Source organism: Mugil cephalus, chromosome 22 (assembly GCF_022458985.1).
Source record: "Mugil cephalus isolate CIBA_MC_2020 chromosome 22, CIBA_Mcephalus_1.1, whole genome shotgun sequence".
Classification (NCBI taxonomy): Eukaryota; Metazoa; Chordata; class Actinopteri; order Mugiliformes; family Mugilidae; genus Mugil; species Mugil cephalus.
Window position 1 is genome coordinate 18,712,521 of NC_061791.1, and position 27,226 is coordinate 18,739,746.

Genomic DNA, 27,226 nt, shown 5'->3' on the forward strand with positions numbered 1-27,226 from the left:
GCAGGAATGATGAATATATAGTATTTATGTCACACAATGATTCGTGAGAATAAATGAGGATTTATTTGCAGATTTTGTACAGATCTCACAGACAAACAGCATGACAAGAACACTAGAAATATGGATATTCAGATGGGCCACTTCCACTGGTTGGGAGGAGGCTCCTCTACCAGCGGCTCCCATGGTTTCCACTCAGCCATCTTCCGGGACAGAGACAGCTCACACTCCGCCTGCACACAGGACACAATTCAGTCAGTAACAATGGATTCAATGATCACTGACGTCCTGCTCTGAAGGAGTACTCTAACATTCTGGGATTCAGACTTCTGTGGTTTGAACCAATCATGTGGGCAACAGTGACAAGGGATTCAGTTCACCAATGATAGATGAAACCAGGCTGGCTGATGACGCTAATGTTCCTTAGAAAGAGTGAGAATATCCTACACTGAATGCAATAAGCTCACTCAATGGGGTGGAGCCTAGTCAGATAATGCCTCACATGAGCATCAATATCTGAATGGATTTGAACTAGTTTAGTGCTGATCTTTACCTTAAGTGGGAGGAAACTAAAGTTTGAGGGGAACATGAAGAAGACTGAAAAGTTGAACTGAAAATTCAGGTAGGTTTTCTATAAATTTATTATTGTGGACAATAATTATGATTTTTACCATCATAAACAGATCTTCAGGGTACAGATAGACTCAAATGTGTCACTAAGACCCTGCAAATCCTGCAACAACTCAAACTTGAATGACATCCCCAAATGCACATGTCTTTACTTAGGGCGGACTGAACTCTCTCTAAATACTCCATAACAACAACAAAAAAAAATAAATCCAGTTTGAAGAACCACTTATGGTTCGGAATGACGAGGAGTTGTTTCCTACCTGGAAAATGACTTCTTCTATCTGGCCACCGTTTATTTTCTTCTCCAGCTTCTCAACATCGGGCTCCTTGAAGCACACATACATTCAGAATCTCATCATCATATTGATTGTTCAGGTAGCATGACTGGTTTGACCCTCTAACGTACTGACCGTTTTCACATGGTGGAACCTCTCGCCAACCAGCTGCTCAGTGTACTTCCTGTAGGCTGCGTCCTGTGGCATGGTCTGCAGTGTGGCCATTATCTTTGAATAGAGAACCTTCAGACGCTGAGAGAAGAGCACAGTGAGTTAGTGCACGAGTGAATCAAACAATGACCATTTATACTATTCTTAGCTAAACTGTCTGAGGCAAGGCCAAGGCTCTGTGCTGCACTCAGCCAAGACAAGGACCAAAGGGAGGGAGGGGTGTAATGTTTTCCCTTTCAGCTGCTCACCTCGTGTGGATTGTGGGACACTGCCAGGCCGACCAGGCCGGTGGTCTGGAAGAGAAGAGCAGGAGATTTACTTGTTCAGTCTGAGTCACTCAGTACATTTACTTGCATGTGAAAAAAAAACACCTTATCCGATTAAGACACCCAGATAATGCGATTGGAAACTGAAGTTAAACTAGATGCGCTGTGTGTGTGTGCATGCTCCACAACTGCTGTGCTGGCGTATGACCCCGGAACAAAAACATCCAATGAACGGTACATACGGGATTAAAAAGGTACTATTATCAGTCTTGTTGTTGTTTGAAATGCTGGTCTGCCGCATGAACACATATTTATTATATGACATAATCGGTCAACTGGAAAGGAGGCTCTATTAACCTGCTGAAAAGGCACATATCACCACCTAGTGTGGAGGAGGACATGTTCCTGTCAGTTATTCGATTTTCCCCGTTGCATGTAAACTGGCACATGGACCGCACTTCCAAAGTCAAATTTTGAACATAGCTTGATGAAGCTCTGCGTATAAACACACTGACTCCAGCTCCAACACACTTCAAACTTCACTCTGACCAACACTCTCATCTAACAGAGATCAGCCTTTAATGCACTGACATGATTTAAATGAAAATAAACGGACCTAGAAAGATATCAAACGTCTCACAGAGCAGCCTGTGTCTGCAACAACTCACAATAAATAGTGTACATTCTGAGTCAACTGTACAGAGATACTTAAAGCTACAGTTAACATATACTTTTTACATTGTGCTGCTGAAACGTTTTTGTCGCCTTCTGAATTTTCTGTATGCTATTCAGTGGCCACAATTTGTTTAAACAAATCAAGGATTTGTCACAATCTGATTCTAGAAGTGTAGGATGGCAAAGGAGCTCATCAGACTGGAAAACATTACAAAGAAAGAATTGGGACTCCACAGTTAGACACATCAAATGGAAGAGATCTAAGACGATTGCTGTTCCAACGGGTAACTTCTAAACAACTAAAAGCCTCTCTCACATTGGATAATGTTGGTGTTCACGAATCCACCATTGGGAGAACATTGACATGTTTTGTGGACAGATGAAACTGAGAAGTGTTTTCTTATTTGGTTTAAATGAGAGGTCTCATGCCTGGAGATGAAATAACACTGCATTCCAGCATCTGAACGTCATCCCATCTGTGAAACATGGGGATGCAGATGTCCTAGTTTGTGCCTGTTGTGCTGCATCTGGGCCAGCACGTATTGTCATCATTAATGAACAAATTCAGCAAATTATTAACACGAGGACATCTGTTCGTGAGCTGAATCTGAAGAGAAACTGCAGGAAGACAATGAGCCCAATGACACATGCCACTGTACCACAGAACGGTTAAAGAACAAGATGAATGTTTTGTAATGTCAAGTCAAATGCAAGGCGTTTTGTTGCCTTGTTGCTGCAGGGGGTCACACCAGATTAGCATCACTAATGATTATTCTGTTTTGAACGAACAAATACACTTGTATAATATGCTGTGTCGTTAGTTGGGTTGTCTCTTTCTGCTTTCATGGCTTGTGTGAAAAGTCACTGATTTTGAATACTTATACGTACCAATTTAGAAAAATTCTGAACGGAGCTAAAACTTGTTTGCAGCATGTACGATATATGGAACATGTATGGCGCAAAGCAAAAACAGCATAGGTCAGTCTCGACAGTCCTCTAAATGCTGTGTAATGATTTTAGTGCAGGAGCACGGGAAGCCGAGTAGCTGACATTTAAGAAGTTCGCGAGGAACTCATTATATCGCAGTTGTTGCCACTGGACAATAAATAAACACGGATTATTATTGCAATTGGGGTGCATGTTTGAGGTCAATGCTAGCATGTATCGCTAACTCGCTGCGGTCGAGCTACTTAACCGAGTTAGCAAAACAGCTATTAGCTGGCTGTCACAGCACGGTAGTATCGGACCGGAACGTTTACCGACGTAAGCAAGCTTGTGTGAATTCACCGACAGAGAGTATACTCTAAACTGTATTAAATTCGCTGGCTATATTGTCTCTACATGGGTCATTTCTATCATTAAATTAAAAACATGACCTCTACTCGTACCTTTTTCAGCAGCCCGGCCATTCTTCTCTCGGACAGACTCCCGTTAACTTCCGGCCAGTAAATATGACGTCGCGTTTTTTAAGCTACATATATTCAGGCTTCAGATATATATATATTTGCCGACACATACAACACGGTTTATAGTTTAGTTAATTTAAAAAAAAAAAAAATCTTCGTGTTTCTGCTACAATAGTGTGAAAACACACATGGACATAAACTAACCATCCTAAGAAAAAAAAAACGGTCTCAGCTCAGAGTCGCTTATGGTATGGCTCCCCCTGCTGTCAGGCCCTGGACTAATAATTTATGTACCATTAAAATTGGTATTTGACGAATCTCCTTAATTTCATCTCGTTTATATCAGACTCTGAATGTTAAAGACTACAGTGTTTACCTAGTTACAATCAGGAGCATAGGCTTTCAAAGTTTATTTTTAGAAACGTGTTGTGTCCCTAATTAGTACCTGTTCCATTACTGCTATCGACACTAAAATGTCACCTGCCCTGTTTTTCTCTGTCACCTGGAAGAACAAATACTATATAAACCACAAAAAGATATTGGCCCCTGTAATTAAGCGGTTGCTGGCATTTTAAGCATATATCCTCCAAGTACATACAGACAGAAGCTGTGGCTGGCAGTTAAAGACTTCAGAGCAAGCAGATGTTGGAAAAGTTTAATGACATCATACCAGAGCAATGGCAGCTATATGTACATGAACAATAATATCTGTTTTTAAAACATCTATTTAAAAATGTTCAGCTGAAAAAAAGACATCTATCTACAGTACAGTAAAAAAAATTCAAAGTATAAAAATATATTACAAATCTCGAGTATTTACAAAGACCGCTTCTCTCTACAGTCTAGAGCTACAGCTGTCAGTTAGTTTTCAGTCTAGTTCTGTTACCTAAAACAAGCAACATCTCTCCTACACATCCTCAGTAAACTCAGCACCTAAAGAAGAAAACACTGGAGGGAGGCCTCAGACTGCCATGACAAACATGTCACTTAAGTTTCAGCATCCCCTGGGAAGAAGGAGGGAGGAAGAGGAACACAGAGATGGAGACAAAGGGAAAACGAGGTAGTCTCCTCCTTGTGGATTAGCAGGAAGTGACAGTGGAGTTCACTTTTAGTTGGTCAGAAGAACATCCTGAGGGAGGAAAGTGTTTTGATAAGTTTGGATTTTGTAAACTGCCAGTAGTAGCTTTGTGCATGTACACACTGACACACTAACCTGTAGATGCTGGGGTCCAGGAGCACGGCTGTGTCCGTGGGCAGCTTGGACAGATGAACCACTTTGGTCTTCTGCTGCAGTCTGTCGCTCTCATTCACCCACACATCTGGAAGTCTGACACAGAAAAACACACTTAATGAATCCAGGTTCTCCAAGTCTCAACACTGTCAACATTCAACAATAACAACCACTAGAGCAGGACTTACATGTCTTCAGGTGTCCAGTGCAACAGGACCTTCACCTTCCCAGAGTCCTCTTTCCTCCTGGCTATTACCTGAACACACAAACGCAGACGTTAAGATGAGATCCTGTACTACTGTTTACCAGGATGACTTGTGACTTCCAGTGCTGAGCCCACCGTGCTGTGGAAGACCACACTGTGTCCGTTGCCCAGGCTCTCGATATGCGTTGCCAAGTTGAGGCAGATGGCTCGGTGGCGGATGGCGTCCATGGTCTGGGCGTCAAAGAAGTCATGAGGTCGTGCTGAACAGAATATTCTCTGATTACTCTCTGTGACTGACAAAAAGTGTGTCGGCAGTTTCATCTAACAATGGTACGTACGCAGCGAGCGCCTGTGTTTGTTCTTCAGCTTCCTCCGCTTGTTGAGGCCGGCCTTGGACGGAGACTCCTCCTTCACTCTGCCCTGACTCGACACTTTGGATGAACTCTGGGAGCTGAAGTGAGTTGGAACGTGACGCGCTAGCCCCCCTTGGGAGGCAAATGTGGCATTGCAGCCCCCTACCACACACTGGGGGAGATTGACGACAGTGTGAATGAAATGGAAAGCAAAATCGTGAAGCGTTTCATGTGACGTGATGTGTGTGTGCTGTCACCTTGAAGGGTTTGTCCCCACTGTGAGTCAACATGTGTCTCTGCAGCCAGCTCTGACTGGTGGATGGAGTGTTGTACACCTTGCAGCCCTTCCACAGACAAACAAACACCTGGGTGGCAAGAACAGTACAGTCAGTATTAGTACTACTAGAACAGATAAATGGTTCAGAAAGTGAAGGGGGTTTGGGTTGTCCTCTAGCCTCGTGCTCTGCACTCATTGAGCATGAAAAGAATTAGGTGGAGTTCAGCAAAACTCCTTATACCAACAAACCGGTTACAGCTTTACACAATTAGCCAGAACTGATGGTTATTGCTGGCACAAATTGTAAAGGAACCAGAATGTAATCTAAGTGTTTTGCTTCAAATATGAAACCAGCTCAGGTTAAAAAGTTCAGATCATGAGTTGGTGAATTCTACTCTGAAGAGGCCATTGACTGCCCTCATTTTTCCTGGCATTCACGTGCTGACTTCCTATTAAGCTTTGCTCTTTGTGTTTACATCAGCTGTTCTCATCAAGTGTTATTAAATGCCTCCACCTGTCTACGCCCAACTCTCTCGTCTTATAACCAGGAAGTGAGACACTGACCCCTCCTCTCTGTCCGTCCACATGCGTGGCTCTGATGTGTTCAGCCAGGTCTGGGCTGCTGGGGAAGTGCAGCTGGCAGTGATCCCAGCAGCAGGTGTAGCTCAAAGGCTTTCCTCCGGGCTGCGCCGGGCCGCCGCCCGTCACCGCGCCGCTACCACCGTGACCGTTGAGCATAGCGGGGGTGGAGCGGCCGCTGGACGCTGTGCTCTCCATGTCCATCAGGGTGGAGCTGATACTGGAACACAGAAGAGAGGGAGGAATAATTATATTTACGATGCAACTGATATAATTAGTATATAGGAAGAAAAAATAAATTAAAATATAAGCTATGGAGAAAATTGTGTAAAATGGCTAATGTTATTTAGTCAGTGGTCATAATGTAGCCCTGTTTGGTGTATGTAATCATGCTAAAATCTCTAAACATTGACAGCACTCATGCTGACTTCATGGAATTTTTTGAACCCACTATATTCACCATGTCCATCTCTTCCACATCCATCCATTCTTAATACATGAGTAAAAACTTAATATTTCAGACGATCAAATGAACTTAATTTAGTAATAACTGAGTATACACATTATGCTTTACTACACTACGATTCCATCGAGACATTTTCCCACTCAGATGTTAGATACAAAACATACCCAAACATATTCATAAGGTTCAAACTTTTCAGCTGATGAGGACTAAAAGAAAGCTAGAGGACCTTTCTCCAAATCTGTCGGCCGTCAGTGTAGTTGACTTTGATATTTAATAGTGTCTGCTCCTGAATTGCTGCAGGTGAGCAGACACACCACAGGAGTGGGAGCTTGTCCCATGGACCATTTCTTATTCTGCATTCAACTTTTCATTCACCAAATACTGGCTGGTGGATTATGAAACGTTTAGATATGCTTCGTTGGAATGCCAAGGCAAAAGCAAAGTGAGATATGAATTTGAATAGAATGGTTGAGCACACACTGCAGATTTATATCTAGATATGACCTTTAGACTAATGCCAGAAACCCGCAGTTTGTTCAGAAAACAAAGAAAAATCCACTGCCTAGTCATATTGATACCAGTAAGTCTACGTTGAGGACAAAATGACAACCATAATTTGTATCATTACACCTGTAACCATCAATGGGAAGAGGTGGTTCAGACCTGTAAGTACTGTAGTGGGCCTACAGCTGGATCACAAACTGGACTGTTCGGCTAACACAGATTCAGTATACAAAAAAGGTCAGAGCTGTCTCTATTTCCTCAGGAGGCTACGGTTTGTGACTATGTTCTGGAAGCTGCTGGACACGTTCTACCAGACTATGATTTCTCAGGGGAGGACCCTGAACAAAGTCTGGCCCATCATGAAGAGCGTCCACCACCCTCTCTAGGACATCATAGTCAGGAAGAGAAGGTTGTGAAAGTTGTTTGTACCTCAGGACATAAGACTATACAACACCTCCCTGTGATGAACCAACTGAACTGACGTTATTGCTGATACTAATTTATATTTATACACAACACTATATGTATGAATTTCTCTTGGTAAATAAAGTAAGTAAGTATCGATCTATCTATCTAGTAGTTTCTTGAAGACATTTTCATTGTCTTCAGTTCTGAAACAATGATGTCTCTAGTAATATGATGTGCCCATTTAAACCTCCAAAGCCTAAGTAGGCTTTTAAAAAAAGATGCCACTTCCTGCATCCTCTGGTTAGAAAAGCTGCTGCGAGCGGTTTCACATGTCAGATCTCACAAGGCTGATCTCAACAAGATTAGTCCAGATGTGAAGGAGATCCAAAACACGACAGACGCTACAACCCTGAGAGCGACGCCAGTAAGTATGGTAACAGAGAAGAGCTGGACAAACGCAAAGCCATGTACATGAGATGGGTCAGCTAGAGGTAAAGTAGAGGAAAAATATCTGGACCTAACAACATCTTAAGCCTAGAGAAAATCTTTTTCACAAATAGGCGAAACCCTTTCAAACAGCAGTGCATCTCTAGACATATTCGTATTGAATCCAATCGAATTGAAACCTTGTGAACCACAATCAAATCGATTTCAGGAAATCAGTAGCGATACCCACGTCTAGACGCTCAACATTACTCGGCGGTGAGATTAACTAGAGCGGCAGAGGAGAGAAGGAGTTTCTTGACGGGGTGTTGCTATAGCAAATAGCCCTTCTCGGCTACTTTCATAATTCATTATAATTCATGATAGCAACAGCTGCTCAAGAGAGACGGCAAAACACCATTGCTTTTAGATGTAAAGGTCGGGCAGTCTAAAAATATTCAGCAAACCTCTCGTGAGAACAGCCACAGGGAAGGAATTTCTCACTGCTGCAGAGTTTATTAGAGTTGAGCGCAAATCAATGTTTCACAGAGTTTGAGACGCAGACAACTGTTGGGAGAGACTATGTGAATCTTGTGGGAAAAATACAGCGAACAACTAAGGGGCATACAATTACTAAATTTGAACTGAAAATATAGTTCGGAAGCTAGCCCTACTTTTCCATCTGACAAAATTTCTGCAGCAGATGACTGGTCTGGAGTCGCTCTTTTGGAAACTGGAGTAGCAGGGATGGATCTGACTGGTTGCAGGACTATCCAATTGCATACAAAGGCCTTTTTTCTCTGTGTCAGTTGACGCTTGCTCTATAATTAAATCCAAATAATCTTATTCTGAAATTATAGATATATATAAATAAGTCTGACTATGCCAGGTTAACATATGAACATGTAATAATTCATAGATGTTATTTTACCATAGTCTCCACTCTCCTCCAATATTTCTGCACACAAAAAAATCCCTAAGAGAATGAAGAAATATCATTATCATTGGTTGGAGTGGAGGCGTTTTGGATTACTTTGCACAGTTTCAGGTGTGCGTACTCTCCTCGGTCAAAGGGCAATCAGCCTCTCTACTTTTTATTGCCAAGATCTCATAATGGCAGTCTAGGTTTCAGGCGTGAAGGCGATACCTGATATCAAACTTCCACCTTCAGATGTCACGCTACGTTTGAAACGGGCATTTCCAAAAACTTGGGGTAAAAAAAAAAAAAAAAGAATGACTAAAAGATCTCATTTCCTGTAATTAATGTGATAACTGGTCTATGAGCGGTGGAACTTGTGATCCAAAGCAGCCACACAAACACTGGCCTGTTAGTTACTAATATGGAGCAATGTAGGTGTGCAGAGCTGGTTTATTCATCTCCCACCTTGTTGCCGTGACTGATGTTTATATGCCGCGTGAGCCTGCAAACATTCAGGAAGTATTGCAGTTCTGTCGACTAATTCGCACGGTTTCAATTTGCTACAGATGTCTGAAGGGGAAGTTCACTTTCTAATGAACTGAGGCAAGAATCAAAGGGGAGAAAAAGAAGGGGGGTGGAGGGATGGAAAGAACTGTCAAACAGTACCCACAGACCTCTTTTCACCTAGAACACATTCTTTTCAACGAGCAGATTGATAATAAAATCGCGCTGTGTCCGTTTGTTGCAGTGAGGCGAGATGCATCACAGCTGATTCCAACTCATCACCTCCTACATGTGCTTCAGGCAAACACATTCTGAAGTGACAGTGGAGGTAGCCTTTAACTGTGAAATCCATGGATTGACACACACACACACACACACACACACACACACACACACACACACATATATAAAAAACCATACACGCCATTTCCTGCATTCTCTCATCATAAATCTTGCTGCAGTCTCACGCAACAAATCTCGCAAGACCACGCAAATAGATTGGTCCAGACATATCAGGAGGAACCAATCTGAATTTCCAATCATTTGTTTTAAACCCAGCCCTAGTTCATCTGATGGCAATCCCGACCAAAGTCTGACAGACATCGCAGTCCCTGAGCAGTCCAGAATTTGTCACTACTCAACAGTAAAGTAGTAAATAAACTAGAGCTTCTATGTGCTATATGTTTATTACACTCATTATTTTATTCTGAATAATTTGTCCCCATTTTCATGTTGTTTTGCCCAAAACTATGATGTTGCCTTAAGGCTTATGATACTGCGCTACCTAGACGCCGTAACTTTTGTAGACAGACTACGTCAGTACGAGCCTGTCGTCCTAATTTCTGTGTCTACATAATGCAAAAGTCTAAACTTACTATAAGGGTATTGGCGCTGTACCATTTTAGATTTGCAATCAGAGAAAAAGGAGCAGCTGTAGTACTGTAAACCAGATTGTTGGCGTGATTTGAGTTGGAGTTAGGAACACCAAGTCATTGTTAACTCTGTACATTAGCCCGATTCTTTGTCAATTCCAGAACACATTTCTAACATGGAGCTGATTGGTGAGTATCCCATCATCTGCCTTGACATATTTATTCATTCAGCATTAAGAAGAGGGCTAGCTAACACAAAGATGAAAAAAAATATGACAGACTTTTTATTAATGATATTCATCCTGACTGTATAAATACCATACCATCTTCATAAAAAGGCCCTTTTATAGAACTGCGCTGCGCCGGTGCGAGCCATTTATACTTGTGCACTCGTCAGCCTGGCTTGTTCTGTAAAAAAAAAAGCTAGTTGCTGCCGTGTCTTTTTTTGCCATTTGGGTTCATTTTTGTTTCTACTTCCTGCTTCACTTTCAACAATGGCAACTAAAACTTTTGCCAAAATGTCATACAAATGTTTGTATTTCCAAACTTCCTCAGTTAACCTTTCCTCAATGTGTTGATCCAACTGTTGATCCAAAACAATCAATTTGAAAATAGTGGAGGTGGAGAAGCTGCCAGAAATACTAATGCAGAAACACGCTACTACCAAGACGACCAATCACGGCTCTTGCGCTCTGCTTCACCTGAGGCATGTAGTTACATTTCTGGGGAGGCCAGTTATGGTGCTAGGGTCTGCGCTGTTGCTGTAGCTTCTGCATCAACTTAACACAGAAGTTTAAACCGCCTATAAAAACTTTAGTGTACATAGTGTGGGAGCCACAAAACCAAACAGGTAAGTTATATCATAATAATAGCCCTAACAATGACTGCATCGGATCCTAAATATAAGCGGACTGCATAGATTATATCAACACTTCCTCCATCTACTATAAAATACCCACAGTAAATTGTTGACGGGCTGGTACTGGGAAACAGCTGCAGGAAGTGTTAAGGTTTACATACTCCCATGGCAAACATATACTCTGTAACAACTGCAAGTTTTCTTCCTACCTGCTTCCTCGCTAAATAAATCTTTTCTGTAATAAAAAGTTGCAATAAACAAACCCAATGAGGAGAAACTGAAATTAAAATAAAATTAGTAGCAATTAATCCCGTAAGACAATGTGTTTTCCCAGAATTTCATTCTTCACTTGCTTATTAATTTATTATTTGAGTGCTTTAGACTGTACTCCCAGTAATAAAAACTTTTAAACACAGGTTAGAAAATGTCCCCAACTTTTAAAGGGGTCAAGTGCTAAATGGTCACTGCACAGTATGAGAGAAAGTTAATACATAATAATAAAAGGAGAAAAGGTTCTTGTGCCCTTGAGCAAGGCAGTGGACACCAACCTATCTCGCCTACATTTGCTTTAGGAGCCTCAGTAAGAGAGTGGGCACCACAAGGGTGGGTGTATTTTTGCATGCACATGTGAGGTCCAGTTGCTAGTTAAGTTGGAGTTCTAATAAGTATTTTATTATTTTAATGAAACTGAACATTGGAGGCGCACTGGTGGTAACTGTTATTTTTAAAGACAGGTGTTTCCTACAAACTATACTAAATTACGGGCTGCTATTTACACACGTTAAAGCACTATATTGTCCGGCGGAGCATTTTTAATCTGTAAAACCAACTGACTCTACTTTAAAACAGTGAACTTGTCACGGTGTTTTAGAAGCCAGCATAAGGCCCGGCCACACCGTTTACTACTTCCAACAGACCTGTCTTCGGAATCCATCCGACTGAGCGGCTCTCCGTCCGAGGAGGTCAGCTCCACGCTGGCCCGTCTCTTGGTGCCGTGCTCGGCTTTCTCCGCGGTCTTTGTGTGCTCGGTGGGCGGTGAGGAGGACACGTTCTCCCCCTCTCTTTGTTCTTGTTTCAGCACCCGGGAGCCCTCTTGTGCGGAATCAGTGCTACTTGCCAAACTCCCCTGTACGGGACTTTTCCCCGGTTCAGAGAGTTTAACGCCGGGTTCCCCTACATCACCGTCCTCCTTTTCAATCGGCACAGCGGTTTCTTCGTCGGCGTCGCGAACGGGAGACGGGTTGTCCAAGTCCGCCGCACCACGACAACTGTTCACGTCCATTCCTGCTGTACTCTCGTTGTTGTCGCCCGGTTCCTGTTTGGGGTCCGGCACGGCCTGTCCCTCCATGCCGGTTTCTGCCGTTTCTCCGGTGCCGTTTGGCTTCGACGTCGGCTGAGGATCTTGTTCGGCCCCGTCCGTACTAATTGGAGCCATTTTCGAACAACACAAAAAGCTATTTTAGTGATGTTTCACTCGAAAAGTTGCCCTTAGGCTGCCCTTCTTCTTCCACTCACACTCCGCTTCAAGCGTAAAGCACAGCAGGGGGTTTATATGACGTAGAGGCCCGCATGGCCATAGCTGGTGTATTATGAAAGATGCCTCACAGGTTACTGGAACATGAAACCATCAATACAGTCGATGTGAACTAAATGCGTCCGTAAAACAGCAGTTCCGTCGTAAATAAACTATCAGTTCAACTAGTTTTTGTATATATATATATTTTTTTACCTTCAATGATGACCTTTGACACCGAATAACAGAATAAAACATATCTCACAAATGTATTTTTTTAACATTTGTGTACATGTGTAAACGAATAAATATTTCAAGTAATACTGATTTAGTAAAGCTAATTACACTGAAAGTACCGTCTAACAAATCTGAGAAAAATGCTTGTTTTTGCTTTTCTCGACTTGGTGGTATATCGCACAAAGGCGCCGCTAGTAGGACCACGCTCAAATTTATTTTTCAAATTGAGTGAGTCGTCTTCGCAAACATAGACGCTCTTTGGCATTGTGGCCTCTCGGCTCCACGTGTTCCGCCAAACAGAAAAACGATCCAACTCAAAAAGTGCTGAAAAGGCACGTTCTTATCTCAGCAAGGTGCGTGCTCCTGAAATCACCGCGGGTCTCATCGGTACGCTTTAGCCTCCGTGACTGCACTGATCGTTTCTCGTGTTAAACTAATGGTCTCTTTTCTCAGTTTGTGTGTACAGTAGCTGACCTAAGTGGTCGACTTGTTGCGTTGAATGCAGGCCTGTCTCTTGTACTGCCTGCGCTGAGATGGAGAAAATGCATACGCTGTAAATATAGTTTGTCTTTATTACGGCCCCACATTTTATAGCTACGCGATCAGTTGCATTTGATAACACAGCAATTAATTTAGAATTAAACAGGACAAACCTTTGTAATTTGAGATTGTTGATGGTTCAAACTGGAACAGCAACTTCTGGCACAATTTCAGAACATCAGTGGTATCACTTTGGTTTTAATCGATTAATCCAGACCACATCTGGCATGTTAATGAAAACAACTGCAAGTGTAGATAACAATAAAAATGTATGCGAGGCTTCTCAGTCATCCAGATCCATCTATGGTAGGCTATATGAAATTAGGGAAAATGGACCTGTTTTTTGCCACTTCTTATATCCTTACTTATATATATATATATATACATACATACACTTTTTTGTTGTTGTTGTTGATGAAATAGTGATACTTCCTGACATGCACACATCAGGATCAGCTGAACTGCTTAAGTAATTTGTAGATAACCCTCCACCCCCACAACATTTTTCCATGGCTCTTATAATTTCATCCATATTAAGGGGTATCACAGAAAAAGCCTAAAGGCACCACACGTTTTCTTAAAAAAAACAACAACTTCCAAGCATGTTTTAAGAACATCAACATTTATTTCATATGATATAAAACAGATGGGGTATGAACTTTTTGCATATTGACCCTATTAATATTAATAATAACCTCTTGGAGTTATAATATTCACTCTTTTTCTTTTTTCATTGTGTACATAAATTATGTTATCTGGTTTTATTTATTCATTTATTTATTTATTATTATTTTTTTTTACAGTTTATACACCTCTTTTAAATTTCTTTTACGTCCTGGAGCGCCAAAGTCCTACTTATTGCTTCGTACGTGTGCTATTCTGATTCTTCACCGCCTAGGACAGAATCAAACCCAGTAGCCACTTCCTGTCCTCTCTGTGTCTTCTACATAATGCAAACCAAAAGAGGGAGAAAAAGAAAAGGACACACGAACTGAAAAAGGCAGACTGCACATCCAAAGTGTACTCTGGAGGCGCAGCCCGTCAGACCTCAGGAGATTCAAACCATCTGCTCAGCATAAATAATCACAACTTCAAAAAAATACTTAGCCCGGGTCCAAAAACAAAACGGAGGAAAACAGCAGCAGCTGAAGTGGCACCTTGTTGAAGTAAAAATTGGCTTTATGTTCATATATATATACTTTGTTTATATATATATATTTATATATGTATATCCATTTAATGACTGTTATGTTGCCGGTGCAAAAGATGTGAAAATAGAGCGATAGGAGAGACTTTTTCTTATCTCAAATAAACCCAAACTATTAAAAACAGAGCGGGTTAAAGCCAAAGAGCATCAGCGGTCACTTTGGGGTTAAAATAAAGCACTGCATGTGTGTCGAGTTCTGGTGCTTAGCTCATCTGCAGTGAGACTTCTCAAGTGCACCTATTTACAGCTGTACACTGCCTCTCACAGCTAACACCCACTCTTACAAGGTCTGTGGATTACAACAATTATTGTGTTAAGATGACTTTAATACGTTGTACTAAGTAAAGTATCAAAAGCTCTGTATACTGATGTGTGTGTGTGTGTGTATGTATTTGGCAGCACACTTCTATGGTGTATATTACCCCCCAAAACAAGTCATACATACAGTCAAAATTGTGAAATGGTTTAGTTATTTATAGCTCTAATTCTGTCCACAAATGATGAGAAATATGTACTCATTTGGCATTAGGCAGTGGGCTAGCTAATACTGAGACTGCCAACAAAACTGAGCTGAGTCTTCACAATTTATGTGATATCCAAAAACATGTGCAAAAAAGTCCCCTTCCAGTTTCATATGCCTGGAAGACCCCTGGATAAGGTTACAAACCCCTAACACCTGTCCCAAACAGATGTCCTTATCCTGTTTCCGTAACGAAGCCACCCACACTGTGTTCTTAATGTGGACTGACCAGTAAATCCGAAGCACTGCACTGAACTTCAGTTCCTGCTTTGCCTCTACAGACCACTAGAATTCAGCCAGCAGTCTTGTTTTCCATCTTCACCGCACGACATGAACATGACCCTCACATCCTAGGAGCCTGTTCAGGTCTTGCATTAAGATCCAATCTGGGCGATCCAATCATGCAACACAGGTGTGAACAGGCTGGGGATGCACTGAGATCTGACCACATTTGGGCCCTGTTCAGACCTTGCATTAAGATCCGGTCTGGGACCAGTTGCCAGGGACCAGCTTTAGCTACGTGTGTTCACACCCAGCCTAAACATGCAGATCTCCAGGTCCGATCTCAGTTTCGCGCTCTGTATGCAAATAAACCCCGACAGCGTCTGGGACGCAGGAGAATATTCTAACGGCTGCTGTCTCCGATGGATCTCTACCCTTACTCCAGGAGAAAAGCGCTAGGCAACTCCTAGATGTGGACTAACAACTGCTTAAAAAATCCAGGATGCCTTGATATTATAGTTGATATTATATACGCCTATGTTATTGAAGTGGTTCTCTTCAAGGGGAAGCGTCTTTTAGAGCCAGACCTTGTGGTGAATGTCTGAGCTGCTCATGCTGTCTCCAATTACGTCACCCTGGAGGAAAACTAATTGCATCTACCTGAATTTTTAATCTTGTTCTATTGCTGTCTCATCAAAATGTACAGCCACAGGTGACAGTTGCATGTAGCTTGTTCTGTTCTCATACTTGGAGGGGCAGACCAGGCTATAAACCGTATATGAAGTACTTTTTGCTTCAGAAACACTTTCCAACACTGGATTAAGGAGATTTGTGTTAAAGCCTTTTTGAAACACTCACATCCACTTCATGCTTCCAGCTCTCCAGCTGCAGTGAAGTACAACAACAACGAAAAAGCAGTCCAAAAAAGTTATTTAATCCTGACTTGTAAAATCAGGGGCCACTAGGATTGCTCTCAATAGCATGGCTGAGATGCCCTTGAGCAAAGAACTACTTCACATCTGCATCAGCCTTGACTTCATCCCTAGGGTTGCTCATATATATTTCAGATTTAATGTATGATCCTTTTCGTGACTATACCATTTCACACTCTTTTCTATATGCAGAAATGTTTTGGGACAGGCAGGACTCCATAGAATTCAGTTTTGCTGGAGGACATATCAGTATGAACAGATCTAACAGGTGCTAGAGATACAGTACATCTGCCTCTCTCTCAGATGTGACGGCTGTCGATCCATCTGGGTGTCGGTCAGTCTGTTAGCGGGGCCGTCACACTCCGAGTCTCAGTCTCCGTGTGGGCATGTAACAGTAGTGTCAAAGGAGTTGTGTTGTAAACGCAGGAAGCCATGGAGCATGCTCTGTGCAGGCTGGCTACATTTGGGCTCTATGGATGTCGAGGCCAGCGTCACTCACGTGTCGCTCACCAACGTGAATGTCTGTGCTGCGGGGAGAAGAAAAGGGAGAATGTTATCATTTTTTATTTTTTCCTACACTTGTGCTCTGCCTCAGTTAGACCTCTAGATAACAACAAAACTGTTAAGAGGAGAAATCAAACAGATCGGGCCACCCTCTACTCAACATGCTCTGTTTCACCAGAATGCAACCTCTGAGTGGGACAGGAAGCTTTCTCCTCACTGAACAGGCCGCAACCGAAGTATACAGCTAAATCTTGTAGTTTTATCATTTTTCCACTAGAGGACACTGTCTGCAAGCATTACCAGACGCAGGTTTCATTAAATTCAGTGGGGATGTTTTTTTACACAAATGTGCTCAAGCATACCTGCTATTTTGGGAAATTATTTTGGGCAAATAGGCAGGTGGAAAATGTACTTAAACTGAAGGGTGTGGTGTTTAATAAATTTCCTCTTAGCCAGTTATATCACCGGTCTAATTGCTCTGAAAGATCTGAGAGAAACACAGCAACTCATGAAGACAGCATCTCCATAAAAAGAGGTTTCTCCAGGGAGATCTGGGATGTTCTGAGCACTGCAACCTGAATATATAAACCTTAAATGTGTAGCTAGCTTTAGATGGTGTTTTAATATATTTTCTACAATGAACACAGTAACAAAAAAAAGAAGGAAAGAAAAAAAAGCAGTTAATTTAAAAGATCTTTTTCAGTCTCATACCACTGCATTTCAATACATTTAAAAAAGGAAAAAAAATATGAAACTGACACAAAAGGATTAATAATCAATTATAACCTGATATCTTTCATATAAACAGACAATGCTGAATGTGTGTAGAGCTGTGTCTGAGTTGTCCATAGCAGCTGGTGCCCCTTGATTTGATTATAATGTCAGTGCACTGGGGTGCAGCAGAAGTCACAGCACAAATCAGAGGCTGCAGATTTATCACCATGTGTCCCGCTGCCTTCAGAGGGTTTTAATGAATTGAAGACGTCTATTTAATCCCTGCGTAAAGCAGCCGCAGACACAGAGGGAATCACTCATTCAAACACATCTATATCTAATGGATTCATTAAAATCATTTATTTGAAAATGAAGTACTTTTGAAGAAGCGTTTGTGTTGTTTGACAAAAGCAACAGCCAGCTACCTGTGATCTTACAGTGTGCCTAGGCCTCACTGGAAATAGTGAGATAGGTTGCTACGACAGTCTGATCGGTTTTAAATGAACTTCACACACATCTGTGATGTTAAACTCCAACCTCCATGAGCAGCAGCTGCGTGGGCGAAGACACGGGACGCTCCCTGCAGACAAGCAGCAGGTATTTACCTTCTGATGCTTTAGTCAGTGAGCTTTTTTTTTTTTTTTTAATGCTGACAAGTGAAAAATGAGGAGGACACATGCAAGAATGCACACATATGCCTGCACACATACGGCCTAATACAAGGGTGTCAAACTCATTTTAGTTCAGGAGCCACGCTGATGTCAAGTGGGCCAGACTGGTAACATAACACCATGATGAACGGAAAAATCTGGAGAAAAGGTTGACATTTATTGAATTGTCCTTTTAACAAAACATTTTATTAACAACCTGAAAATTTTAAAGAAAAATAATGCATCTGCTGTTTCCTGTAGTTCTGGGTTCCAGTGTTGTGTCATGTTGTCTGCTTTTACTGAAACAGCACTCCTAGTGGGAAAATAAAAGAATAGATGCCAATTTACTTGAAAGTTTTAAGTTAATGTCTTCTATGTAGTTTTTGCAAATTCATCTGGCGGGTCACATCGGACCATCTGATGGGCTGGTTTTGGCATGAGGGCCATATGTTTGACACGCCTAGTCTAATATACCTACCAGCAACAGACAGGAGCCGCGATGCTTTAAGAGTTAACAAATAGTTAACTTGTTTTTACTTTTTCAGAAATGGATCGTTTGCTTTCTTTCTGAGAGTTAGTGTGGTCAGAATGTGATTAGTCTAATAATATTTTTGGATGTAGCCTAGGGAAACAGCTTGCAGAGCTCTGTCCAAAGTTCAGACACATTCTTAAGCTTTCTTTACTTGGTTATGGATATAATTTTAAAAGGCAGTCCCAGACATTCCCAATAATTTTATTTGTACAGTTTGACTTAAGGACATTAAGTCAAAAAACACTGGCAAACTATGACAGACCAATATGGGCAGAGCTATGGTTAGGATCTTTTTTGTGTTTAAATTTCCCCACATTTCACCAAACAAAATGAGAAAACATCCAAAACTTAAATATTTACCGAGTGTACTTATTATATGTACTTACTGTGCACACTCAATTGTGTATTTGTCTAATGAAAAAAAAAAAGATAAGTGTATTTGAGTTCAGATGGAATCTGTTCTCAACAGGAGCTCTACTTACAAGCCAGCATGTTGTTGTTGTGTTTCTTGTCGTCCGCTGTCAGCTGGTTGTATGAATCCAGGCTCTTCCCAAGGTTCTCCTCTCTGTTCATTTGTTGCATGCCATCTGTCTCCTCCTCTTTGGGCTCTGGGCTCGGCGTCTCCGGCTCTGGAGTCTGGAAGCTACATTTAGCAGAAGAGTGGGTCACACTTGAGGAAAAATATCACAGACAAGGAGCCGAAAACTCTCAGTAATTCCTGACACTGGACACAGACATGAGAGATGAGAAAACCTCAGTCTCCCTCTTTTTGGTGAAACGTTGATAGTTAAAGATGTGATATCACAGCATCACACGCTCCACTGTGTAGTCGCCTACGTCCAGTGAATGGTGTTCGGTATCTTTCATCCATTTATCTTTTTCTTGAAAACCGTACAAATAATGCTTGAAATGTAAATGTATTTTAGTTTTCCTGGAAGCCGACACTATCAATACAGTGGATCTAGTGGGATATTAATATATCATTTTTGTGCCACAGTCTGTCACAATTCCTTCTGCGATAGACAATGCTAGAAAATATTAGCGGGAACCTTAACGTTGCACACTTGTTTCAGGACAGAGCTGTCAAGACAAATCCATCAAGCTCAAAAACTCATTTTCAGCTTTCAATCAAATTCAATCAGTGGGATCGACGGCTTAAACCAAGGTGTTTAAAGCCTGGAGAGACTTACCCCAAGGGCATGTCAAGTCTGCCGACAAAGAGCCGTTTACACAGGACATTACTACAGGCCTGAATATTTAGGAATTTAAAATAATTTCCAAAAAATATATATTTTAGTTTGTCAATATGGGTTATTAAGTTAACTTACAATATCAAAATATTATCAAAATATGCATCTGGTAACAAGTCATCTGGATTTCATTATCGGAGGTTTCAACTGATACAAAGAGAAAAATACAGTACATCAGCACACAATTTGAAAGTTCTACAGCCAATAAGTTGTTACTCCTCCGTCTATCACCACATAAAGCCTATTCAAACGATTTGATTGGCCCCTCAGATCTTTGGCGAAGCACCATCAGTTCACAATGGGGTGACTCCAGACCAATTTTCAGCTATATATTTTTTTTTTCATTTATTTATTTTTTATTACAACGCTCTTCATCTTGCCAAAGCAAATAGAGATCCCCCTGGTGACTGACTTCAGTATAGGTCATAAGCTCCACCCCCTCCATGTAATTGGATGAGACTTGGGCCAAACAAAAACACTACAGTACACGTCAAGTACACTTTTCTTTTTAAAGGATGGTCTCTCATTTCAGCTAGTTAATATAATATTGATGCATGGTCAAGTATCAATTCTGTTTGATAAGTTTAGTTTTAGTTAGTTATTTGACACTATGGAAACAGGATGTGGCATAATGGTGACTGCCACTCGCCATGGCAACCGCTCCGTAAAACGGTCCCGTGTGGCTGTAAGAGTTGTAACAAGTGCAACACTGTAGCTGGTGGAGGTAGAGCAGAGTGTAGTGTTAGTAGTAGTATTAATTAACTAAAAGAGTCATTGGAAGATATCCCCTTGACACGTCTAACTGCTACTGTCTCATGCTACCTTCAAACCAAATCCATCAGTAAAAGAATTTTAGAGCATGAAGTGGAGTCAGGAGCTTCCCTAGCGCAATCTTAACTAACTTTTTAAAATCTTCCTTAAGTTCTTGATGTACCTGTTTGTAGTCTCCAGGACACACTCTAAGACACAACGTATTTAGAACTAATTTGCCTGGCAGTGAGATATTTCTTAGGAGTTGTGTGTGGGCTCTGTTGCCGGAACTAGTTTATTGCTCATGTAAGAAGAACTGGACAGACAATGACCTCCTCACTTTCTACAACTGTCCTTATTGCCCAGGTCTCCAGCTCCTATTGGTCCCTCACAAAGATGGATGTACCAGATCACCCACGCACCTGTTTTCAGTGGTAGTGTTTGTGGGCGAGCTGGTCAGATCGTGCTCTCTGCTTTCATCGTCCTCGAACGGCTGAAAGTTGACAATCTCCACGCGCCGAGGCTCCGTGCCCAGGTCCACAATCACTACCCTTTGGCTTTCGCACAGCTGAGAAAGAACACTTTTATTAGAATGCGGAGAGTTTATGGGGCTGGATATTGCATATGAAAAAGCAAAACCGGTAAAAGAAATGATTCAAATTTAAAAATCCACATTTAAGCGACGGAAACAATAACTACATGTCTTCTAAGCGGTGTTACATGCAGCACGAGCCTGTTGACAGGAAACATTTATGTCCCCAATACTTGATTTTCTTATCACTAAGATCATTTGTTGTTGTCCTATTTAATTTCTTTAATTCTTTCATTTCTTTCTGGTCACGGTTGTGCTGCTGTAACATTTGAATTTCCCCAATGGGGATCAATAAAGTACTATCTTAATCTTAATCTTAATTTATGACAAATATACAGAAATATATGTATGGGTAGTAGGAATATGGGATATCTGATTTAAAAATCAAAAAGAAATGGAAAGTTAAACCCTAAATGAGCAAAAAGAAATGTAATAGATAAAGAAAATAATTCAAATTATGAATGAATGACTGACTGAATGAAAAAGCCAGTGGTTTTCCCTTTGCTGAGGAATGAGGGTGACATGCACACTCCGGGGTGGCATCGCACTGGAGAGCAGCCCAGACCCAGCTACCACTACTGGCTGAATCCAGGAGATAAACCCCTTAAAGCCAACCTGGCTTCCTCCGTGTTCTCACAAATCCCCTGTTATTGTCCCAGATTACACACGCAGACACAATGGCCGATTATTTGCTGCGTGGCAGGCAGGGCCAGGATTACAGAAGATGAATTTAACTGTGTGGCAGCATTCCTGTGATTATCCTCCACCTGCAGCTGCTACTGTACCAGCTGACTACCAGCACAGCGAGCCACTCTGCATGGGCTCTTATTTCAATGGTTGCCATGTCTTTAATTTGTTAGAAGCTAACTTAACATTTATCTACATTTACATTACAAAATGCCTGATAATATATAGAGCCTACTGTACCACTCCCATCCTCCCTTTCTCTAGACAGTCAGCACTTTCTCTTATTGTCTGAAGATATATCAAGTCATTTAATATCAACTGTCAGCAGTACCTCATTGTCTATGCTGTTTGTCTCAGCCTGTGGCTCCTTCGTACCCTGCAAGGCAGTGCCCCTGTCCTGCTGCACCTCCTCGCGCTTGCCATTCTTCGTCTCCTCCGCTCCCTGCGCCTCCTGCAGATTGAAACAGAATCATGTCATGAGCAGTTGGTGCATCCAAAAGTGAGTGACGCCTGATTTTATCACCAGCTTGACACTGATGAAAAAAGAGCAACATACGGAATGGGAATAAGTTGCTGCATTTCCATTACCACTAGAAATGCACAAAACCTAAATATTGCAATATAAAGTTGGAATGGAAATGCCTACATTTTGAAAAACCTCTCAAAAATCACTAAAACATTGTTAGACTCTCATGATGGGGTTTTTCTAGACGTACTGAAACAAGCGTTTATCTCAAAAGTGCGATGGAAACACTTTTTTCACATTTCCCTGTCACTGGAGAAGATGCATGAAGTCATGTGACCAGTTCATTTCAGTCCATCGTCCTCAAAGTGAAGTTCAGCGTGACAAGAATTTAAGAGAATTATGGGATATTGCGAGACGAGACTTGAGAGATACAGCTCATCGGAAAAACACCTTTCAATGGAAGCACGTACCAAGTGCTATTGTACCTTATATCGAAATTTCAGAAATATCACTTATTTTGTGAAAAACTGCAATAGAAACACAACTATTGAGATGACAGGTACTTATACATACACCACCAGTCAAAAGTTTGGACACACCTTCTCATTCAATTGTGAATGTCTCACTCAGATAAATGAAGTAATCTCTATTTATCTAATTCAATAATAGTGCATATTAGAGTACAGCTGCGAAAAACTTTTCATGGAGAAAATCGAGATGAATAAATTTAGCATATATGGTTCCTTGCCCTTGTGGTAAACAAATGCAAACATATATTTAGACCATTAGAACAGTGGTGCTGATTCAGTCAACATTATCACATTACACAACATTAGGCCACATCTTAATGGTACCTACCTCCCTAAATGTGTCCCTAGCAGACTACATTTGACTCTGATTAGATCTGAGAATGTTTCCTTGATCTTCTGTGATTGGTTGAATGAAAACCACATGCTTCTTAACCGCAATGAGAGGGACAGGGACACAATTTAAAATGTGTGCCTAAGTTACAAAATATGGTTCTTTGCCCCAGTAATTTGCATCTGTCTAGGATGAAAATCTAATGCATGATGCTTGCAGTTAGAACATCATATAAAGAAGTGTGACTGAGTCGTCCTATGAACCTGTGATGCAGCCTGCTCTCTCTCCGTCCTGCTCTGCGCCATGTGAGCCACCTTCAGCTGCTGCAGGGCCGCCTCCAGTTCCACGGGGTCCGCACAAGCCCCCTCGGCCTGGGCGCGACTCTGCACACACACACACACAGCCGCGCGCGCACACTTTGAAATAACAGCCAGACTGAAAATGTCTGACAGTTTTCCAAGACTAAGGAAAAGGAAAACAGCTGTCTAGTTGTGAATTACATCACCTGCAGGATAACGAACGGGTTCTCCTTGCTGAAGGAGGGCGAGCGGGATGGCACTTCTCTCTTCTTCTCGCGGAGCGACGAGGCCTGCTGGTTTCTCCTTATCCTCTCCAGCTGCTCCTCCACGCTCATCCTCGTTCTGCCCACCTCTCGCTCCACGAATCCAATCTGATCCACTGCACTCCTGGGCCGATCCTGCGCAATACTCAAGGTTACAAGGTTGCTTTTTTCTCATATTAAACTGCCTACGTAAGTATTTAAATGATCTTTCAGATGGATTCAAAATCTATTGTTTGTGTACCACAAGCAGATTAAACTGTCAGTTTCCAGACATTTCAAAATTTACCTGTATATATGTATGTATATGTATGTGTATATATATATATATATATATATATATATATATATATATATATATACACATACACATACACAGGAACCCCCAGCTTACTGATGAGACCAAATCAGAGGTGTCTACCTGGATTTCTATGAAATGTACTGCAGCCCTCTAGAGGATGACTCCTAATGACCATCTATCTTCCCTTGGAATGGCAAATCTGTCAGCATTCTCTCTGTTTTATATGATTCTTTTCACAGGTTGGAGCTGAACCCATGCCTTTTTAAATCTGTGGGTGAGTGTTCACAGTCAGGTCGTACGGTACAGCCCATATGGATGGATTAGCAGCGGAGCGTAGTAACATCGTGGGTGAGTGTAGGCGCAGCGGCCGTGAGGGACATCTACATCTGATCTGGTGTTCGGGTAAATGCCTCACAGCTTTATCTCTATCTGCAGTGTTGTTTTTAACCTTGATGTAGCAGAGGAAATCCTGCGGCAACGTCTTTCAGCAGACACATTTACTGGCACTGTAACTCAGATCAATGCATGTAAACTGTCAAATGTTCAAAAGTTGTTTTTTAAAGTTATTTGAAGCTACTGGTGTGGGCGTGATAAGAACACATTCGCAGTGACTTTCACAGACTTTTAATGGGAACTATTGCGCGGGAAACATTATTTCTGCACAATTAAGGATTTGATACTTTCCATTTCAGATAATTTTTCATGGTTTCAATCATAGACTGTATTAAGTTGGATGGTGGACCAGTTCCTCAACAATCAAGTCAAAGCAAGTAGAGCTCCCCCTGGTGTCTGGCCGCAGTACATAGGTCATAAGCTCCACTTTATCTATGTTAGTGGATGGGACTTGGGCCAAACTAAAACAAAAGTACATGTCAAATACATATCCTTTAAGGATAATTTTAGGTTACTAATATTATGCTGATGCATGTTCAAGTATCGCTTCTTCTTATAAGTTTCAGAAGAACAGCGAGAATAGGAAAAAATAAATAAGTACATTGTATTATTGTCCAGTGTTTCTTTGTAACTGTTGAAGGTAGAGCAGGGGGAAGTGTTAATGAAACATGGCTCCAGACTCGCAAGATGGCACTGCCCGTCATCCTGGGCAAATAGCCTCAGTTTGGTCACAGCAAGGTAGTGACGATGTGTTGTCCATATTTATATACAGTCTATGGTTTCAACCCATTTCTGGGAACAAATGCTACACTTAGTTTAATGCGTTCAATAGCAGATACAGTTGACCCAAATTACAAGGCTTTTGCTTGTTCCACTGACAAACACAAAGAAGATAAGGATGACATTTAAATCATCCCTGAGCTGGAGACAGATTTAAACATGAGCTTGAAACAGCTGTGAGATGAAAAAAAGAGAAAAGAAACAAAGAAAAAAAGAAGCTGTGCAAAAGGGGAAACAAGAAATATGAGCAAAATTGGTCCCCAAAGCAAGAATGCTACCTTCTCTGAATTAGCGTGTCAAATAAAGACGTGAGTAGCCATCCTGGTGGAGCAGATTTAGGATTTTGGAAAGTGCGCCTTAACAAAAATCCAACAAAACAGCAATCCTTCCAGCTATTTCTGCCACATTAGCTCATATGAAATGGGTTCAATTCATCACAAACTTTTATTCGATGCCTCTGTTGATGCTAAAGGCCATACTTACAGATTTGGATTCAGGTTTCTTGGTCTTCCTCAAGGTGACATAGGAGGCGATGGTCGAGGACTCAGGAGGGCTCATGGGAGATTTGGTCCTGGGGGGGACGATACCCACGGGGTAGGAGGGCACTGTTGGAGACACAGAAAGGATCATTGTTGCTTACACATTAGCAAACACACAGCACTGTCGGGCTGGTTTGTAGAAGAGCATTTATCTGTGCTCCAGTTCACAAATGTTACGGTTGATAGTGTCTGATCTTTGACAATTTGCCCAAAGGAACCCAAAAGCAGTTCATTTGCAGGTGGAAAAGTATGTTGAACAAATGAGATCCAATTTGACTTGACTGCACCCACTGATTTTAACCCTGTTGAACCTGGCCGCTTTTAGAGACTATGGCTGATGTTAATTAACCACTCGAACATAACAGTGTTTGGTGGTGCTGCAGTCTGACAACACTAAAGCTTCCAAAATGATATTATTGAGGCCATTTTTTACAGCACATAGCAGTTAAAATAAAATGGTTACTATTGGGGCTACTGTTGTTACTTCGGGCCTGTTCAAACCTTGCATTAAGATCTGATCTGGGCGATCCAATCACGTAAAAGACAGGTGTGAACGACCCAAAACGCAGAGATCACATTTGAGAGATCTGATCTCTGACCACATTTGGAGGTGGTCTGGGTCTCATGTGTGAACGCAATGCACCCTGAGTCAGATTAAGACCTCCTATACTCAGAGGTGCTCCTGTGTGAGGAGGAAAAAACATACGGCCGCTATTAAAGACGTAATGAGAACATTTTGAAATATTCTGTCCTTGTAGCTGTTAACTAATTAAAAATACATAAATAAATCTAAGTAAAAATGTACAAATGAAAGTACTTAATATGAGAGTGATTTTGTGTTCATATATTAATGTGGTCATGACTTCCCTCAATCACCGATGTCTTTATTTCCATTTCTTACCGTTAACAAAGAATAAAAAAATTCTAGGGTTGGAGTTATAATTTGAGTTTTGTCCAGGTGTGACTAACGTCAGGGAGGAGATCAGTAAATAATAATGTGTGTGCCAAAACCAGGATGCACACTGTGGTGTAAATTATTTTCTAAAAGATATTGCACTCGCACTACACACGCATAAATAATCACACACAACTGAAGGGTTTAAGGTTCAAGGTATATTGTATACAATGGGAGATCCCTACAACACCTCACCACACGAAGTGGCGGGGTGGATCTCAAAAGACACTGTCAAAAGACAGGAATTATCATATGATTGGCTAATTTCCCACAGCTAAGAATACACATCAAAAAGATGACCATATCTAAACCACATTACTGTCACACAGAAATAGTGAAAGGTCTCCTTTTGTGACGCTAAACACCTAGGCAGTGTCTCCTCTTACAGCTAAGCCATCTGTGTCTAGTAAATCCATCAAGCAGGGGATAATAATAACCTAAACTTTGTGCACAATGAGGAGAACAAAATGCAAACTACTCGTTCTTTGTATGAATCAATGAT

General features: G+C 41.5%; 3 protein-coding genes across 13 annotated transcripts in view; all 3 read right to left on the reverse strand.

The window, feature by feature from the left end:
* Positions 1–40: 40 nt before the first annotated feature.
* ndufa5 (NADH:ubiquinone oxidoreductase subunit A5) lies at positions 41–3,495 on the reverse strand. Its single transcript, XM_047574974.1, has 5 exons — positions 3,403–3,495; positions 1,322–1,366; positions 1,038–1,154; positions 888–953; positions 41–230 (listed from the first exon to the last, which is right to left on the reverse strand). The coding sequence occupies exons 1-5, from the start codon at positions 3,421–3,423 to the stop codon at positions 129–131; spliced, it is 351 nt and encodes a 116-aa protein (XP_047430930.1). The 5' UTR covers positions 3,424–3,495; the 3' UTR covers positions 41–128.
* A 564-nt stretch (positions 3,496–4,059) lies between these two features.
* Positions 4,060–12,578, reverse strand: aebp2 (AE binding protein 2). Its single transcript, XM_047574972.1, has 8 exons — positions 11,938–12,578; positions 6,051–6,285; positions 5,467–5,574; positions 5,195–5,381; positions 4,992–5,116; positions 4,840–4,907; positions 4,634–4,747; positions 4,060–4,549 (listed from the first exon to the last, which is right to left on the reverse strand). Exons 1-8 carry the CDS (start codon positions 12,453–12,455, stop codon positions 4,537–4,539), a joined length of 1,368 nt encoding a protein of 455 aa, XP_047430928.1. The 5' UTR covers positions 12,456–12,578; the 3' UTR covers positions 4,060–4,536.
* A 1,337-nt stretch (positions 12,579–13,915) lies between these two features.
* The window catches only part of plekha5 (pleckstrin homology domain containing, family A member 5), a 183,435-nt gene continuing 170,124 nt past the window's right edge, over positions 13,916–27,226 (reverse strand). For 10 of the 11 annotated variants that reach the window (XM_047574958.1, XM_047574957.1, XM_047574969.1 and 7 more), the window contains 7 exons: positions 25,714–25,835; positions 23,703–23,894; positions 23,461–23,580; positions 22,202–22,321; positions 21,014–21,159; positions 19,074–19,234; positions 13,916–16,718 (listed from right to left, as the gene is read on the reverse strand). In XM_047574958.1, the coding sequence (XP_047430914.1) occupies positions 16,687–16,718; positions 19,074–19,234; positions 21,014–21,159; positions 22,202–22,321; positions 23,461–23,580; positions 23,703–23,894; positions 25,714–25,835 (893 nt within the window). In that variant the 3' untranslated portion in view covers positions 13,916–16,686. The remainder of the gene's footprint in view (positions 16,719–19,073; positions 19,235–21,013; positions 21,160–22,201; positions 22,322–23,460; positions 23,581–23,702; positions 23,895–25,713; positions 25,836–27,226) is intronic. The other variant, XM_047574960.1, reaches the window with a different exon arrangement.